Source organism: Callospermophilus lateralis, chromosome 10 (genome assembly GCF_048772815.1).
Source record: "Callospermophilus lateralis isolate mCalLat2 chromosome 10, mCalLat2.hap1, whole genome shotgun sequence".
Lineage (NCBI taxonomy): Eukaryota > Metazoa > Chordata > Mammalia > Rodentia > Sciuridae > Callospermophilus > Callospermophilus lateralis.
In genome coordinates, this window is record NC_135314.1 from 70,710,071 (window position 1) to 70,729,124 (window position 19,054).

The 19,054-nt window shown below is 41.1% G+C and overlaps 1 protein-coding gene across 1 annotated transcript in view; it reads right to left on the reverse strand.

Annotated features, from left to right (window-relative positions):
• Positions 1 to 16,955, reverse strand: part of LOC143642181 (palmitoyltransferase ZDHHC19-like) — a 57,402-nt gene extending 40,447 nt beyond the window's left edge. The window contains exons 1-5 of the mRNA XM_077110342.1: positions 16,828 to 16,955; positions 16,385 to 16,506; positions 15,720 to 15,859; positions 14,769 to 14,938; positions 14,236 to 14,341 (exon numbers count right to left, since the gene is read on the reverse strand). Coding sequence (XP_076966457.1) covers positions 14,236 to 14,341; positions 14,769 to 14,938; positions 15,720 to 15,859; positions 16,385 to 16,506; positions 16,828 to 16,955 — 666 coding nt within the window. The remainder of the gene's footprint in view (positions 1 to 14,235; positions 14,342 to 14,768; positions 14,939 to 15,719; positions 15,860 to 16,384; positions 16,507 to 16,827) is intronic.
• Between the last annotated feature and the right edge of the window lie 2,099 nt (positions 16,956 to 19,054).

Consider the following 19,054-nt stretch of genomic DNA (forward strand, 5'->3'; position numbering starts at 1 on the left):
ATGAAAACATAATACCTTAAATAGTAAGAAGATCCCCTACCACACTCAGAACTCATCTAGAGACATCATTAAATAGTGTCTTATTAAGTTCCTTCTTTCCCATTTTTTTTACACAAGGACTTTCTATGTTTTGCAGGCTGACCTCACAGGATGTGCCTGCTTCAGCTTCCTGAGCTGCTAAGACTGCAGATATCTGTCACACGCCCAGCTCATCCATCTCTGATTTCTTCCTGTCTCCCTCCCTTCTTTTCTTTCTTCCTTTCCTTCCTTCCTTCCTTCCTTCCTTCCTTCCTTCCTTCCTTCCTTCCTTCCTTCCTTCCTTCCTTCCTTCCTTCTTTCTTTCTTTCTTTCTTTCTTTCTTTCTTTCTTTCTTTCTTTCTTTCTTTCTTTCTTTCTTTCTTTCTTTCTTCTTGTTCTTGCAGGGCTGGGCATCAAACCCAGGGCACTGTGTACACTAGCCAAACCGTCTACCACTGAGTTATATCACCAGTCTCTGCCATTGTTTTTAAAACTTTGTCTTCAATGGTCTGTCTTATAAAATGATGGATAAGTCCATATAACTTCTAGGCCATTTCAGGTTTAAATGCCTGATTGTACTCAGCACTTGATAAATAAGCATAAGTTCTTTAGAAATTAGTTCAATAGTAGAAAATAAACTTGTGGTTATTTGCACTTGAACCTCAGGTACCCAAAAGTCTAAATCAAGGTGAGCCACTGAGAAAAGCAGGTAAGATAGAGGGTTGTCTTGTTGTATCCAGGGGTTCATCAATGTAATGTACTATGTCTTCTTCATTTCTTCTCTGGTAGAATTATGCCAAGTCCTATCCACAACCTGACATCAACAATAAAATAATGTGTATATGGTAGAGTTCAGTGGAAGAGCACTTGCATAGCATGTGTGGGGCTCTAGGTCTGAGCCCCAAATCTAAAACAAAGAAAACAAACAAACAAAACCACCACAATTAAAAAGAAACAATTGAATAAATTTGTTTTGTCCAACTACAACTAAAAATATTTAAACAAAAAAAGTAAGAATAAATCCCTCCCTTCCTTAAATATAAGAATAAGATGTGATTGTAAAAATTTCTTTGCTCCATGGTTTTGAATATAAAGTGAAAGGATAAATTATAAACTTGGGAACAGTTAGTTGTATTTTTATTCTTATTCCCATCAGAGTAGAACAACAACGTCTGCACACTATTTGTAACCACCAAAATTCTTATTCAAAGTATTATACTGTTATACAAACAAAAACATTTGTAAATGATATAATCATATATTTCTTAAAAGCATTGAATCAGGTTCTAGTAAAGAATGAAGCCACAGAAAAATACTGTACAAATAAGTACAAAGTAACTTGCCACAATTTAAAAATTTTGGCACAGAAAAGGAGACCCAAGTGAATGCAGTCAGAAAAACTCCTGAAATTGATTTTATATCAACTATAAAAAGTAAGAAAAACCAATTAAGTAGGGATAGATAAATTCTTGTTAAGTTTTGATTAGTTTTTAAGTCACAAAACCTACTTTGTTAAGGAATATAGTATTGAGAACTATGCAAGAGTTCTAATTTCTTTCCTTCTTAGGTGGAACACAAACTTAGATTTCAATTTTCAAGAATGTTACCTGAATAAAAATAATTGACTATGTAGTATACCAAGTTTTAATTCACTATGTATTATAGAATTGTCTATCATAAACATTTACAATTTGTCAATTATGACAATAATCCCTATGACATCAGAACAGAATAGGATCCATTTCAATGACAATAAGCAAATTATTAACCTAGTCTCCTCTATAAAAAAAGTTACAGAGGGACAGATGGAACACTTGTATTTGGCTGAGAATTAGGCAATTTGGAAGATTCTACAAACTTAAAAAAAGGACATCTGGAAATTCATTAAAAAATATGAATAAACAACCAATTTCTTCACCATCAATGAAGCCAGAAGCAGACTTAATTATCTTAAAGTTAGACATGTGTCTTGCTTTGTCTGCGATGATTCTAGCCCCAGTTTTCAGTGGGAAGGGGTGGATGTGCAAGAGGAGGGATAAGGGGGATTTAGCATAAAGAAACTTTACCTCTGAGCTACATCTCCAGCCCTTTCTTTTTTTAATTTTGAGATAGGGTCACACTAAGTTGCTTAGGGCCTTGCTAAGTTGCTGAGGCCACCCTTGAACTTGCAATTGTCCTCTCTCAGCCTTTGAGTGATAGAGATTACAGGCATGTACCACCAAACCTAGCTGAGTGGCATATTTTTAATTATAGCCACATTAATTCTCAGAAGTGCCCTAACTGGATTATAAAATATTGTGATGAGTATAATGATATTTGTTAGTGATAATTGTTCTTCAAAGGCTTAACTGGGCACATATAACTCCAGTTACACCAGAGGCAGAATAGGAAGATCACAAGTTCCAGGCTTGTCTAGGCATCTTTTAAGAATTTCTAAAATAATAATAATAATAATAATAATAATAATAATAATAATTAGACTGGGCACATAGCTCAGTGGTAGAGCAACCTTAGATTCAATCCCTAATACAAAAAATAAAAATAAAATAGGGTCTCTAACTCATTCCCAAGGCATCCTACTATGAAGGGCTAAAACTCACATCTGAGATAAAACAAGATGGGATAACTTACAGAGATTGTGTACAACAAAAATTCCCCTTTTTGGAAAATCTTCCTTTTAATCATCTCTTGCTAACCCCACATCACCCTAGTTCATCCCAAAGAATGCAAAATCACCTCTCTGTTCATAGCAGTAATCTGTGCCTCAACCATGCAGGTTGCTGTAACAACATCAGTCACTGGCCCACCAGCAAGGTACTCCATTACTACAAGCAAATCTTCTCCTACCAGGTAAATAAAATTAGAACATGCAAAACTTCCACTCTATTTTTTTAAACATTTGACACTCTATATTCAAGTTCAAATATTAAGCACAATAATGATAAAACAACAGAACTGATAGTTTGAGAGCAAAGAAGAAAAATGTAAAGTTAATATATCACAGCACAAAAATGTCCAAGGGTCATTATGATATTCATTATGATTTTGAAGTCATAGTTTGACCATAATAGTTGCCTAGGTATATATTTTGAACTTTTCCAACAAAAATAACCCTACAATTACGGATTACTGATCTTGTTTTGCAGATACAGAGACAGGCTTGGAGAGGTTAAGGAACTCATCTAAGATCACATAGTAAGTGACAGAATCAGCATCTGAAGTCAAGTTCTCATAATTCCAAAGCCTGTGGCTTATCTTACACAGCATTCCATGCTGACTTCAAATATTATTTTAAAAAGCACCAAATGTACCTGAAAATTTATTTCCATTAATGCATACTCCAAAATTAGGGATAAAGCCTAAAAATATATCACCAATTCCCCACCCTTAACAAATTTATATAAGAAATTGAAAGGCCTGAAACCCTATAATATAACCACTTGTATCATCTTTTACTAGTGGTCTTTCATTCATATGTGTGATTGAATTATATTCTTAATTTTCCATTCTGTCTTAAAAAAAAACCAGACAAACAAAACTTCAATTTCTAAACATGAGGTATCTTTTTTGGAGGGTGTTACCAGGGATTGAACTCAGGGGCACTCAACCACTGAGCCATATCCCCAGCCCTATTTTGTATTTTATTTAATACTCACTGAGTTGCTTAGGCTCTTTCTAAATTGTGGAGGTTGACTTTGAACTCATGATCCTCCTTGCCTCAGCCTCCCTAGCTCCTGGACTACAAGCTTACACTACTGCATGTGGTCTACAGGAGCTTTTGATGAACATGTACAATTTACCTACAAAGAATAGCATTTAAAATCTAAAAACTGATCTAAACATTTCAAAAATGTGTGCAGTCAACTCTGTGGCTTAAGACATGAATCTCAGCTAATCATTCCTTAATATTTCTGTGTCTGATCATTTGCATGAATAGACACAATATCAGCAATGTCCTTCATTTAGCTGATTTCTCACACTAACCAAGTAATATCCTTGTAGCAAAAGGACCTTCTAGTATTGACACTTCAAAGTGGCTAGCCTCCATCAAACTACAAGTTTCCATGATTTTATCCCAATGATTAAAAGAACCTCAAACATATTTACCTGTCTAAGAAGTGAGTTATGTTACGATTCTTTTATGCTTTCATCACCAAGAGCTCATTAAGGATCAGTTCCTTCTGTGGGTGTTTCTGTAAATTAATCTGTTTAATAGCAACCTATAATGGAAACTTAATTAAAAAACAAATCTGTGGTTTTCCTAATTCTCTTAGAAAGTAACAAACACCAACCTGTTAATAATTTGTAGTAACACATGATATTATTACATAGTGAGATTATAACTGACATATGAGTAGTATTTGGACTCTCACACTGAATATGCACAGTATTTTCCACTACCTGGACCCTAAATATTTTCCTAATTTTTCTTGAGGTTGATTAGCCCACCTAAGCTCAGCCCAGTGTCAAGAATTACTCCTCTTGTCACTCCTACCTGGGAAAATACTTTTTACAATATTTGCTTATTCATGATATAATGCCTTATTTGTTCTCCCTAAAGTGAGAATGGTATGAAATTATATAGATTAATTCTTACAACATATTTAACTTTAAAAATTACATTCCTATTGATTATGCTTAGCTTCATCTAGTTTTTCCCCTAAAAGAAAGCTAATATACATGTAGTGATAGACCAAACCTGATCTTTTCTTAAAATTGGGAGCCATCGCCACAAAGCCATGAAAAGATAATTTTGGCTTTACTATAAATTACTGAAAATTCTGAACCTGCTTGGAATGCCTGGCCATTCCTTGAACTCACCCATGCCTGGCTCTCTGACCAGAGAGCAGCCCTCTCTGAAACATTAGTGACACTTCACAAATCTTGGCCTTCCCTGGCCAGATACCGACCCTCTCTGAGGCTCTAATGACCTTCATAAATTCTGATGTCGGGGCCAGCAAAAATGTAAACTACCATTTGTGTTATGCTTGTCAGAGTTTTGTTATCTGTAACCCCTCCTTTGTGTAACTTTCTGGGCTATAAAGCTAGACTGCAGAAAAGATGCTGCTGCTGTCTTGTTCCTGCGGTTTTGGGTGGGAGAGGCAGCCCGGCCGGTGAAAATAATAAGCTTTTTTAAATTTGATTTTAATTGGAGTTAGTGGTCTTTTCTTGCATCTTGGTCTAACATTTTGGAGGCCCCAGTGAGATGACCCTGCCTGACCAGACCACAAGACCAGACTGCTGGAAATTCTAAAGCCGGCCTTTTCTCAGGGCTCCGGGCTGGAAAGCCACTCTAGGGGGTTCGCACCTTGAGACGTTCGAAGGCCTTGGACTGAGCCTCAGTCCCTTGAGCACTGCAGTAAACTGCCGCACTAAAACTATTAGCAAGCACCTGGTGGAGGAGGCCTCCGTAGGTAAGTGGCGCCTTTTAAACAGCTGGTATCTGGTTAAGACAGAGAGGTGGCTTGGTGAGGCTCACACATACTCCTGTAAGGGACAGTAATGAAAAAACATTCTGTCCTCTTTTCTGTTCTGTAGGGAATTCCTCTGGAAGGGTAGAGAGTTGCTGACGGGCACGTAAGCGCTCCTACCCTGGGAGATTTAGGAAGATGTTGCATTGCTCCTCTGTTTTTCTGTTTTGGTGCTGGGTTTCTGTTTTCTTGTGTTTTGTTCTGTGTTTTTTATGTTTTTTGTTTGTTTTTATGCCTTTTGTTGTGTGACTTTGTGTGATAAAAACTTAAGGATATTGGATGTGAAAATGGCTAATAAAGCAAGTAAGCCTGACACCCCTTTGGACTGTGTTTTAAGGAACTGTGATGAACTTTACGCCCCCTTGTTAAGCAGGATGAGAGAAGCCCCTAGATGGCTGCCTGGAGCACACCCACTGCAAAGGGCAATGCCTGCTGGGATCTAAGAACTGAGTATCTCCTAGATTAACAAGTGAAACTCCTTTGAAACTTCTTGTCCCTCCAGATTAAGAGAGTCACAAACTTTGGGGCAGAGTCCCCTGTGTTTCTCCTTTGTTAGCAAAGCAATAAACCTCCCTTTTTCTTTTTCTCAAAACCCTGTCCTCATTATTAAATTGTCATTTATTGACTTCAAGGTCAGGAATGCAACTTTCAGTTACAAATTTTGACACCTCAGAAGAAACTCTAAAGGAGCCCCAGGGAACTTTTTGAGAGCTGACTACCAAAATGTTAGGAGATGGAGTGTGCCTGGGGTGGAATCAAACCAGAGGAGCTAATCCTGTAAGTAAAAGGAGGGACTGAGGGACTCCCAACAGCTGCTGAAGCCCCCACCTTTTTTTTGCTTCGGGGAACTCCCACCTTCCTTCCCTGCACTGTAAGGATTATGCCAACTCTGTCTTCTTAAAAAAAGAGAAAAAGAAAAAGGGGACACTAAATGCAGTAAAGTCACCACCGAGATCCTTGATTTTACATTTCAGGTTGCCCCTCTGGAAAAACATCTGGTCCACTTGTGGGGACATCTATGGTGCCACTGGTGTAGGAGATTTTTCTCTTATCTTCTCTGTTTTAAAGGTTTCTGTCTGTCAGCCATAGTCTGGAGGCTCCTTTCTGTCTGTCTGTCCTGTGTCTTTGTTCTGGCCCTTTAAGACATGTGCAATAATGTGTTGATATTATAAATTCTTTCTTGGGAATGATCTTGGCTGAATGTGTGTCTAAAAGATGATGTTTTATTGTAACAAACTGGTATCTGAATGGGTTTTTGAAGCATTGCACAATCTTGCAGTTAAAAGTTGGGTTTAGATAATTGTTTAGTTTATGATTTCAGATAATTCATGCCAGAGAGCTTAAATACTTAGGATGGAAAACTAAAGAACTCTACTTCCAAGTTGGCAAGTAACTTCCCAGTCATTCAGTTTTTTTCACCAATTTTGAATTGGGTAGCCTGGGAAAATGTCACTGTGTGTACCAGTGCATTAATTTGGACGAGCATAGAAATGCCTGATAACTATAAAAAGAGACTATCAAGAGTAGCTGCCAGAGACAGAAGTTTTTAGTTTAAGGCCTACAGCTATTCCTAACCTGTAGGCTTGGTGTTTGCTAGTATGATTATCCAGCCCTGAGAATCAGAATTAAAGGTTTCTCTATTAGACACAGAGGTCATACTAGTAAAAGGATTTTGCAAGATCAGATGACATTAAATTATTAAACTGTATATTATGGGGAGGGACAACTGTAACACTAAAAGTTAAATGTAATGCTCATAGTCCTGATAACTGGGGATGTTAAAGCCTGGTGAGGGAACTTCTATACAGTGACATGTTCCAGCTGCAGCAACATTTATTTAGTACTCATGGTTTTTGTTTCTCATAGAAACACCCATCCCCAGATAACTTTACAACCTGTTTTTCCCCAACCAGACTTCAAACAGAAATGACTTCTAAAAGGAAACTCATGTCCCTCATGCCATTCCCTCTCACGTCACCCACTCTCAACTCACAAGAAGCCAAAATGAGAGACGCCCTCTTCTTAAAACAATGGAGCCAAAAATAAATAGACTGTCAATATAAATAATTAAGTCAGGTCAAATCAGGGAGACCAGTTTTGGGTGAGTTCAAAAAAAGTTGGAGACTGTTACCTGAGGGATTAAAATTCCCTCAGTGCTCTTCCCCTGCCCCATCAAAATTTGAAAGGGATACATAAGAAAAGCGGGGAATGATAGACCCAACCTGATCTTTTCTTAAAATTGGGAGCCATCTCGCCACAAAGCCATGAAAAGATAATTTCGGCTTTACTATAAATTACTGCAAATTCTGAACCTGCTTGGAATGCCTGCCTGTGCCTTGAACTCACCCATGCCTGGCCCTCTGACCAGAGAGCAGCCCTCTCTGAAACTTTAGTGACACCTCACAAATCTTGGCCTTCCCTGTCCAGATGACAACCTCTCTGAGGCTGTAATGACCTTCATAAATTCTGATGTCGGGGTCAGCAAAAATGTAAAGTACCATTTGTGTTATGCTTGTCAGAGTTTTGTTATCTGTACCCCCCCCCCTTTGTGTAACATTCTGGGATATAAAGCTGGTCCTTCAGGAAAGCTGCTGCCTCTGCCTTGTTCCTGCAGTTTTGGGTGGGAGAGGCAGCCCAGCCAGTCGAAATAAAAAGCTTGCTTTAATTTGATTTTAATTGGAGTCAGTGGTCTTGTCTTGTGTCCTGGCCTAACAGTAGAAGTATGAAAAAGGTGCTAACTTTTACTGACCCAGAGCCACATCAATAGCAGTAAAAACTGTGCCAGAAAACCTAAGGGGAAAAAGACACAATCAGAATTGAGACTTGTAAATCACAGCCATTTATACTATCCAAAGACTTTGCCCTTCTCACAATTGCAAAAGAATCAAAGAACACTTAAGATTTAACATCTTAAAAAAGAAAAGAGAAAATAGGAGGCAATCATTGTAACGAAAACTTATATTTGAAATATTTCAGACCTACAGATATATAGGGGGAAAAGGTAAATAACAGACTCATGAATACAGTGAAGAATTTCAACCATCTTCCCATCTTTTTTCAAATTATCATGTGTGGTGGCACATGCCCATACAAGGACTCTGGAGTCAATTCAGTACCTAAAATAAATTAAGAATAAATTGATAAATAAATATTAATTAATATATAGTAAATAATAATAAATAGATAAGTTTACCTTGATTTCTGATATATATATCCATATACATAGGTGTTATTTCATTTATTATTAATTATTCAATATATAACATCTATTATTTTCATGTTCAAAATATTCAGGTGATTTTCAGTATTTTTATTATTCATAAAATAAATGTTAAACTGAATTTATTTGTCAAAAAGAAATTCATAAGTTTCCAAAAGTTCTCATTCTACATTATACTAATTCAATCTAAATTCACAGAACAATTTCTACAGATTAATATTGCTCTTAAGCAATAGAGGAAAGAGCTTAGTATATTTTAAAAACAAATTTCTGAACAAAATCAGAGTAGCAGAATCAAAGATCAATACTCATTTGTAGGATTCAAAACCATTTATGTATTTATTTACTTTTTTAGGACTGGGATTGAACCCAGGTGCGCCTTGCCCCTAAGCTTACTCCCTGGTCCTTTTTAATCTTAGGATCTAACTAAATTGCTGAAGCTGGCTGAAAACTTAACAAGGAGGCTAACTCAAGTTCAAAGCCATTCAGCCAGCCTTCAGCAATTTAGTTAGATCCTAAGATTAAAAGGACCAGCGGAGTAAGTTAGGGGCAAGGGCCCTGGGTTCAATCCAAAAAGAAAAAAAAAACCCAACAAGAAAAAAAAATATTACTGGCAAAATAGCGTAACAGGGACTGGGGTGTAGCTCACTGGTAGAGTGCTTGCCTAGCATGTGTGAGGTACTGGATTTCATCCTCAGCACCACTGAAAAAACTAAATAAAATAAAGGCATTGTGTCCATCTACAGCAAAAATAGTTTTTAAAGGTAAAAAAAAATAGTAAGAAGTAGCACATTTTAATAAAAAAGATAAAGTGCAAAAGAATTAAAACCTTAATGTTGAGATGACTAATACTAATTTTCACAAAACAATTTACAAAGATATAATGCCTAGCCTCCCTCTTTCACTTCAATGAGCCAACTGAAATGAATGAAGGAAACACAGCCATCTATCATGAGATCAGGATCCAATGGCAGTCCTCAGAGCTCTGCCTGGGAACTGCATTATGTGCCACCACATCATAGTCCCCTGCAAGTCCCATTAGTAGTTCTCTCTTCCTGGCTCCATGTAAGGTGATTACTATTGAAAATCTCCCTTAGCTGGTGAGGAATTTCATGCTCAACTGTCCTTTGACATTGAGGCTTTGAGAGAGATGTAAATATAAAAAAATAAAATACATAATCTGGGGAAGAGCAAAGATCCAAGTTTTAGATATAATAGTTATCCACAATATGAAATAGAAAATCCAGTGAAATAAAAGACTTCCTTAGAAAAGAGGGCAAAATATAGAAAGCAAAACCCAGTAAGTTAAGTGTTATAGCTTTTAAAGAAGCCATAAGATTATTTTTCAAAAAAGCAGTAACCAGAAAGTTTGTGATTTAGTCGAATTATCTCTTTGTCTATTCAGGGACACCTCAGTGTGCTCTGAAGCCCTGTGACCTGAACAGTGCACCGTCCAGTTCCATAATCCTCATCCTTAGGCTCCAATTGCTTCAGCTTCCTAGCCAGCCCAACCTGAAGGGTTTCTCCCAATAGCTGTGCAGACCACCGACACCCCTGTTTCAATGCACACCCACTACTCCTCACACCTCCTGCAAAGGTGCAGACAGGCCACTACTTGGGGGGACTAGAATTGGAGACTTGGATGCAAGGAGGTTTTTAGGATGTTGTGCTGGAAAGTATACCTCTGTTGGCTCCCATTCTGTCCCCAGCTCTATTTGCAGACTGACAGCTTGTGTCATGTACCTGCAGAACAAAAGGTCAAGAGCAAGGTGTCACTACCACATTGGCCAGTTCTCCCTGACCACCCTCACACCTCAGCTTGGAAAGCATAAAGCTCAGGGCTCTCATCCAGAAGCATCATCCAGGCAGCTGTCCCCCTCTTCCCCCATTTCTTGTAGCAAGAACCTACAAGGACAAGACAGAATGAAATTCCCAGAGGCTCCCAGAGTACCATAGACAAAACCCCAAAGGAATGGAGCAGGAACCTCAGGGTCTTAGAAATGGAGTAAGGGACCAGGGAAAGGGACCCAGCTTCACCCCATACCACCAGCCCTAGGGTCCACCACTTCAGCCCCTGGTTTACCAACTTACTTGGGACCCAGTGGCATACACATCTGGATGTAACAATTTGTGAAGCAGCCTTGGTCAAAGGGATTGTCACGCTGGAGGGAGATGGGGATGGAAAGAGGAGCTCAGAATCAGCAGGAGTGGGCAAGACCATCTCCCAGTGACAATCCCTAAGGGGTTAAGTTATTGCAGGGCTCAACCCAGGCCTGTGGCAAGATTCCAAGGGCAGGCGAGCCCAAGAGTGACCCAGAGCCTCCAGCCTTCCCAGGCTTCTAGAAAGAATGACTTCCCTTGACCCACTTGTGAGCAGCTCTCTTCAGACCAGTGCTGACACTGCACCCACATCTCCTGCCTTCTCAGGACTCCCTCATCACCTTTTACTTCCCTTTGCCACATCCTTCTTCTATGTCCATTGGCCACACATGTCCTCCTGCCATGTCCTTCCAGATACCATTTAAGACATTTCTAGTGCTGCTCTGCTCAACTGATGCAATAATGGTGTCTTCATCCTGCTCCCACTTTACTTTCTCACCTCTTGATTTCTTTCTAAAAATGTACCTTCATTGACTTTCACTATCTGGGAAGGCAGTGGAAGCAGAAATGCAGAATCATGTTTTCATAATCACAAATCAGATGGACCAGGAAAATCTGGAGTGAGGCCTCTAGTACTCAAAGCACTCAAGGTCATGCTCCAATGTCAAATCCTCCCATGGACACTGTCTAGCTTGTCCTCTTTCTTATTCTATTTTCTCTTCCCTCTGACTTCATCCATCAGCCTCTCCCCTTTCTGCTCCCAGACGAGGTTGAGTCTCACCCCAAACTCAAGAACTTTAGCTAGCAAATATTCTGGAACATGACAAGTGACCCACCAGCACCTGTGGCCCAACTCTCCATTGCCCACACAGTAAGACTTTGATCTTCAACACTATTGTGCACAAGAAGGCAAGAGGATTTCACATCAGAACATCTCTGGAATACGTCCAAAAAACAACAGGAACCACTGTGCTCTATGAGGTTCTGCCTCCTTTAAGGTGTTCATAGCAATAAAGAAATTAGTTTCCTTCCAGGTGCAATGTTGCATGCCTGAAATCATAGTGACCTGGGAGGCTGAGGCTGGAAGATCACAAGTTCAAGGCCAGCCTCAACAACTTGGCAAGGCCCACAGAAACTTATTGAGACCCTATCTCAAAACAAAATATATTAAGGATCGGGGGACATATGGTATAGAAAAATGCTCAAAGAAACGGTAATTAATAAACTTTTAAGAACTGAGCACTAAATTTGAATACCACCCCCCAACAGACACACAAAAACACATGTAATACAATCAGACATGAATTGAATCCAATAACTCTGAAGCACCCAGAGCAGCATCTCCCACTGGCTCAACTCTTGTAGCTTGTGCTCACATTCTGTGTCTCAACGGACCAACATCAAATGTTATCTTCCTTGCTGTCTTGGGGACTCAAGGCATCAGAATTCTCTCTGTCCCTTTATCTATTTTCTTCTATCTGAAATGTTGATTCTTTTGTTTGTTGGTTCCCTCATTTATTCAAATCTTTTCTTTGTATACTGGATACTGAAGAACCCAGGGCCTTGCACATGCTAAGCACATGCTCTACCACTCAGATACACCCCAGCAAGAAATATTTCAGGGGATCAAAAATACCTCAGTCAAAGCAGGCGTGGTGGTATATGCCTGTAATCCCAGTGACTCAGGATACTGTTTCAAAATAAAAAATGGAAGGGACTGAGGATGTAACTTCATGATAAAGTGTCCCTGAGTACAATACTCGGCAGAAAAACAAACAAACAAACAAACAAAACCTCTAGTCACTGCACTGGGTTTTGAAAACACACTACAAACAGCATGGCCAGCCTACTCTCAGAGTCCTGAGGGCAGCTGCAATATGAGGCCCTGGGCACTGTGGGGAGTTGCCAGGGTAGTGCAGGGATAGGGTTATCAAAGGACCCATAAAGGCAACCTAGCTCACAGCACCCAGGTACATGCAGAGGAGACCCCCAGAGCGTTAAGCATTAAGACATGCAAGAAGGCTATTTCAGCTCCTTCTGGTTTCAGAGGCTGTGTCCAGTTCAGAAAGTGTAGTCTCAAGAATATCTGCTGGCTCTGCCCCTAGTTGAGAGCATCATTATGACAGCAAGGGCAGGGTCTGGGCTGATGTGGGCCAGGAAGTAAAGGGTGGAGCTAGTGAGCACTGTCAACTCTTTCAGGGAATAAGGCACAAAGGGTACAACAAGTAGAGTGGAGACCTAGGATGTTAAGGGTGGGAGTTAATTGGGTTTTAAGATGAGACACAAACATGTAGCTGACCACAGAAGGAATGGTAGTGATACTAATAGCAGCAGGTAGGACACTTTCTGGTACTAGGCACTGTTCTGTGTGTCTTGTGTAAATTAACCCATATTTCCCTGTTCTAGAGATGCGAAAACTGATTGAAAAGGGGGGTAAGTAGCACAGCCAAGGTCTCCCTGCAAGTCAGTTATAGAACTGCGATTTGGACAGATGTGCTCTTCCCCTAGATTCCTTGCCACCAAGCACTAAGCTAGTGTCTCTAGAGGAGCTTCCGGTCAGAAAATGGAGTAGGGAAGAGACTGGAAGTTGGAGCATGGAATTAGTGCCTATTTCAGGTGCTGCAGATAATGGAAAGGAGCCCTGTCTGGTGAATCCCAGGCCACATTTAGGTCCCTTGAGACTGGGCAATCTGGACATGGAGGGCCTCATTCTGAGCAGAGCAGAGGAGGAAGGGCAATGGCCTAAGGACTGACCTGGAGCTAGAAGAACCACAGGATAGGGGAAGGGAAAATGCTGCCAGGGAAACTAAATGATAACCTGAAGCTGGAGAGAGAAGGAGGAGGGCAGGCCACAGGGCTAAAGAGTAAGGGCTAAGCAGAGGAGTCACAGGGGGAAGGGGACTAGATATGGCTGTGGTGAAAGGGTGACTAAGGATGGGAAGTGCTGAGCCCACAGGCTCCTCTGTCTTCCTAGCTGTCTCTGGGTCTGTAGCTTTCCTCTTCCCCCACTGATACTGCCCACAAGTCTTTAGAAGACTTTTTGTCATACTAAAGTATCCCGAGGCAGTCAGGCCCACCCTTCTCTTTCCTGTTCAATCCCCAAATGAAAAAGCAATACAGAACCACAGATTGGAAAGAAAATAAGGAAACTGATCCTTGTAGATGACATGATTTTCCATGTACAGTGAGAAACAACAAAATGCTGGGGGAGAAACTCAGTGGTCGAGCACCCCTCATTCAACACCCACTACTGAAAAAACAAGAGAGATCTGAGCTTCGTCTTAAGAGGTGGATCGGGAAGGACTCGGGCAGGGGCACCATCAGGACCAAGGGCAGTGGAGAAAGCACAGATAGTGCCTAGTGGCAGAGGTGTCAGATGTCGCCTCCCAGTTGGGTATCAGGGCACACACACTTGGTCCCTCTTACCTGGGTCTCATAGGGGCGCCTTGCAGTGCTCACTGCCCTGGCCTTGATGAGCAGCTGCAGGATGAGTGGCACCAGGAGGCACGCAGCAGGTACAGCCACTATGATGCTGTGCACAAGCTAAGAAGCAAAGCCACGGGACAGTTCCTCCCTGACCCCGCCTTTTCAACTGCTCCTCCCCTTCCTGTTCCACCTATCCCCACCCACCAGCTCTTCCTCCCTGGACTAGACCATTAGTCCAGTACACCCAAGCCAAACCTCACTCCGTTACACTGTGGTCCCTCCTGTCCCTGTTCAAACTTCCTTTCCCCACTCCTTGGACCCCTGGATTCTCAATTCCACAGGCCATATCCTGCCCCGCCCCCACTGGCCTTCAAGGGTGTCCACCAACGGTCCTCCCAACTGACTTCTCCCTATAGCCCCGCCCAGTCATCCCCGCCTTCAGTTACCCAGCCCCTTGGCTGACCAACCCTCCCTCCCCTCCACCAGAGGTGGTGAGGTGGTCCCAGTGTGGGCCCTTGGGACTGTATGGATACGTCATCACTCGGTCCATGAAGGTCATGTGCCTCCTGTGTACCAGGAATACCACACAGCTAGCCAGCACAGCACCCAGGTAGAGGCACAATGAGAGGAGGAGCAGCATGTAGAGCCTGATGTTGCGGTGCCCCACACAGTTGTTCACCCACCTGCAGTGGTGGTCGAATTCCTAGGGGAGAGGAGGCAACACTGAGGGTCTATCTGACCTGGCCTCCAGCACCCCCAAATCCTGAGGCCTCCCACAAACCAGCCCTCTAGGCCACCTGCTCTTGGCCCTACACTTGAGCTCCCATCTCCAGGGAGAAAGCGACATTTCCATTGCTAGAGAACAGTTAGGACTCCATGACGCATCAGTTCACCTGTCATAACTGAGGTCTTTAGAGACAAGACCTTCCCAGTGTCACTTGGAACAAGATGTAGAATAAATCTGGGCCTCTATTTTCTCAGACAGTGTTTAAAGATGAAAGAAACAGCCTTGCCCATCCAGCCTTATGCACTTTTAACCAGGGCAGGGTGTGCACACGAGAGAAAAACACTGAGATCCCAGGAAACCCTCGAACTGGGACACCCAGAGGTGGACAGGCAAAGATCCCCACAACAGGGCAGCAGCCGCCTAAGGGTCTGGGTATATATTATCAGCAAGGCAGGGAATGGGACAGTCACTGCCTTTCCTCCCCCTGACTCCACCTGGTCAGCACGGATGGGGTGGGATGCCTTTTGCATGTCAGCACCTGTGCAAGCAAGGCCAGCCTCTCAGGACAGGTGCAGACACTATTGTAACACCTTACTGATGACATATGTAAGTGACCAACAGTGTGTAAGAGCTACTTTTAGTAGTGCAGGAAAATGGTATCATACTGACCTCTGGCCCCCTTATGATGGGTGGTTCCTGCTCCTGGCTAGGTGTCTGGGGATGGGTTGGTGAATGGACCCGGAGGACGAGTACTCACCTCCACACAGATGTTGCAGGTTTCACAGTGGTAGGTTCTTGGCAGGCGGTGGAGATGGCATTTGGCACACCATGGCATTTGGAAACATTTGTTGTTCATATGAGCCACATAGGGTGCCTCTGGGTTCTGCTCAACAGAGCCTGGCATGGGAAGAGGTTTGGGCAGTGACAGGAGGCCCTTTGAGCACTCTGCTGCTTGGGGTAGCCCCATAGCATCACTAGCAGCAAGAGGGTAGGGAGGAGGTTGCCAGGCGAATCCCGGCTCCTGTTGAGCAAGCTGACCACTCACATGAGCTGGCAGTCAGAGAGAAGGGAGTTTCTAGCCAGAAGAGCTCTCTATGGAGCTCCACCCTTTGGAATAGTGATCAGTGCTTGAAGACATATGTGAAATGGGAAGGAGTTAAGATCAATTGCGTGGTTTGGAAGAGTCTGCTGGCCTCTCTTGCCAGCCTGCTTAGTCTTTGCTTCTAAAGCAACTGGAAAACCTCCAGGATTCTGTTTTATCACACCTCAGTGGCTTGGGAAATAAATTGCCAGCACCTAATTAAGGATGACATTGAGAGAAGGGATTCTGAGGCCCCTAGGTGGGGTGAGCACTTTAGAAATCACCCCTATAGGCCTCAGCCCTTGGGCTGCCCCCTTCTTCTCCAGGTTCTGAGGCCTTACCTCTGTGCAAGGTGCCTGGGTCTGTTATGTTCATGCAAATGAGGCTGTAGAAACTGAGGAGACAGAGGAGCCCAGTGGCCACTGGAAGGGCCCATTCTCCACTCTGGGCCAGGGCTCGGCAGCTGAAAGCAGAGCCAGACTAAGTTCTAGTCTGGGGCAACCTAGAATGCCCCATGAGGCCTGGCCTACCTGAGGTAGGACTCACACTCCTTAAAGACAGTTTTAAATATCTAGGCTAGAAACATGCCACAGATACCATCAAATATCACTAGCATTACCCACCGGTTCCTAAATGCATCAGGCAGTCTAGATCTCTATGCTTCTGACTATATATCCTTCTTCCCCTTCCTGATCCTCTTTCTTCACTTCCCTGCCTCTTCACTATCACTATTTTCCCTTCTAGCTCTTTGTAAGAAATCTAGCAGCTTGCATGAGATACTCACGGGATGGAGAAAAAGAGGCCACTCAAAGTGGCCAGTGCTGCCACATTAAAGGATGCCCAAAGGCTTGGCAAAAACCAGACATATCTGGCTGGAGTTTTGGGTGAAGGTGAGAAAACATTTGAGATCATCTTGGCTCATCGCCTGCTCTCAAACAAATGAGAGCCACCAGATGGCTCTTCTGGGTTTGTACCCAGAGTGTCATGACGACAAGTGTGACATCAGAGAGGTTCTGGAATGGGGGCTCTGGCTGCTTCCAGTGGCTTCTGTGAGTAAAGATCCTCTGCCCCCACATATACATGGTGATGTTGGGAGTAAATCTGCTCTTCTCTATCCAGATAATTTTTGTGTAAAGTTTTATTATTGAGAGAATCTAGTCTAAGGATTTTTAACATGTAGAACTCTGTTTAAATCATCACTGTTAGTTTAGAGGATTACACTAGAGATTCTGAATTTTTCTTTAAAACTAAACTTGGTTAAAATAAGAACAACAGTGTAATTATGGTGCTGTTACTTGCTTCTTGGTATACTAGTTGTATTCATACCTTTTAAACTAATATTATTATCTCCACTTTACAAGTAAGACCTACACACTGTTAAGGAGGTAGTTTAACAGTGCTCAGCTAGTGAGAGGCAGTCAGGATTTGAATTTTATCCAGGTGGTCTGGTTTCAGACTCTATGCCCTTATCTCCATGCCCTTTTTCTTCAATGTAAGTCCCCGGAGTGAGTAAAAAAAGCATCCTAGTGATTAAAAGTTTACTTAGAAACATGTAATAATCTATTATTTCAATCCAGATAATTAAATTATCATCATTTCCACTTGTTTTTCTTCATAAATTTAGTATTTATACTAAATTAATCATTCTTCTAGATATATTAAATTAGAGCATATTTGATTTGTTCTATTTCCTCCCCCCCACACACATTTAATGAATACTTAGTCTAATCAGTCCTCTGTATCTGGCTTCTAAGGATGAATTCGTAAGTTTCTATTCTTGTTATCTCTTGCCTGTACTATTCTGTTAGCTGCTAAATTGTCTCTTTGTCTTTGGTATCTCCAATTCCAATTTATCACACACACTATGTTCTAAAGTACAACTCAGAAGTTACTAATTTATTATATGAGATATAGATTAAGAAGGCCTTAGTGACAAGGATTCTGCTTTCTATTTCTTACCTCCAATTTCAATCACAGTTATTGGAACCTAGTAACTGATTATTTAGAGTTTATTGAAGAGATAGAGCCATAGATTTCTCCCACAAGAAAATGATGTATTTCATTTTTCTAGTGAGCTTCATCAATATCCAAATATGAATTGTTGTCTGGAGATATTTTATCATGTTACACATAACAATTTTAATTACAAAAAAATCCTATTTCTTATCATTAAATTACATAAATTACCTAGTATAATGTGCTATCTATACCAGGGTTCAATACATAATGGGTGAGTGACTGGGTTATAAAGTCAATCTATTAAACTATATAGTGATAGAATGCTAATTTGAAGATATAAATTCTAATCAACAAGTAAATAATGCATATCTAAAATTTTATCTATGAATGTTTTAGAAAAAGTTTATAGAGTATGTTTGCCTATAATTATAAGCCTAAAGAAAATTAGTTAGTGATTCCTAGTTTATGGCCAAATTCACTTTTAAAATGACATTTTAAAATGTCTCAAAACATGGCTTTTGTGGACAAGTCTTACCTTTTTGAATTAAAAATGGAAGACTAAGGCAAAATCAACTCCATTTACTTCATGATTCTAATTCATTGCTTGGGTCAGTATTAATATTCAGTAAATGGTTCCTTAATACATGTTTTAGAGTAACGTTTTTTCTTTCACAAAGTGTATTGAACTGACTCATTTGGTTGACCAGGGAACTGTTGTAGTGTTGTAGACATAATTTACCTGAATTGGATACGTACTTAAAAGTTAATTAGCTTAAATGTGGAAAAGTCTGTTGGGAAATAATATAATCAAGTACATTGGTAACTGAGTGCTGTTTCTTGAATTAATGTCAGTAAGAGGCCACAGCCCTGTTCTCCTTGGTTGTGTTTGATTTCATACTTTAGTTAGTGACTTATGCAAGTGGGAGAAGTAGTTCAAATATGACACAAAGCTCCTAGGACCATACAGAGAATTGAAAGAAAGAGATGTTCAAATAATCCATTGAAAGACACCATCAGCATCTCAAGTGATCTTAAAGAATTTGAATGAGAAG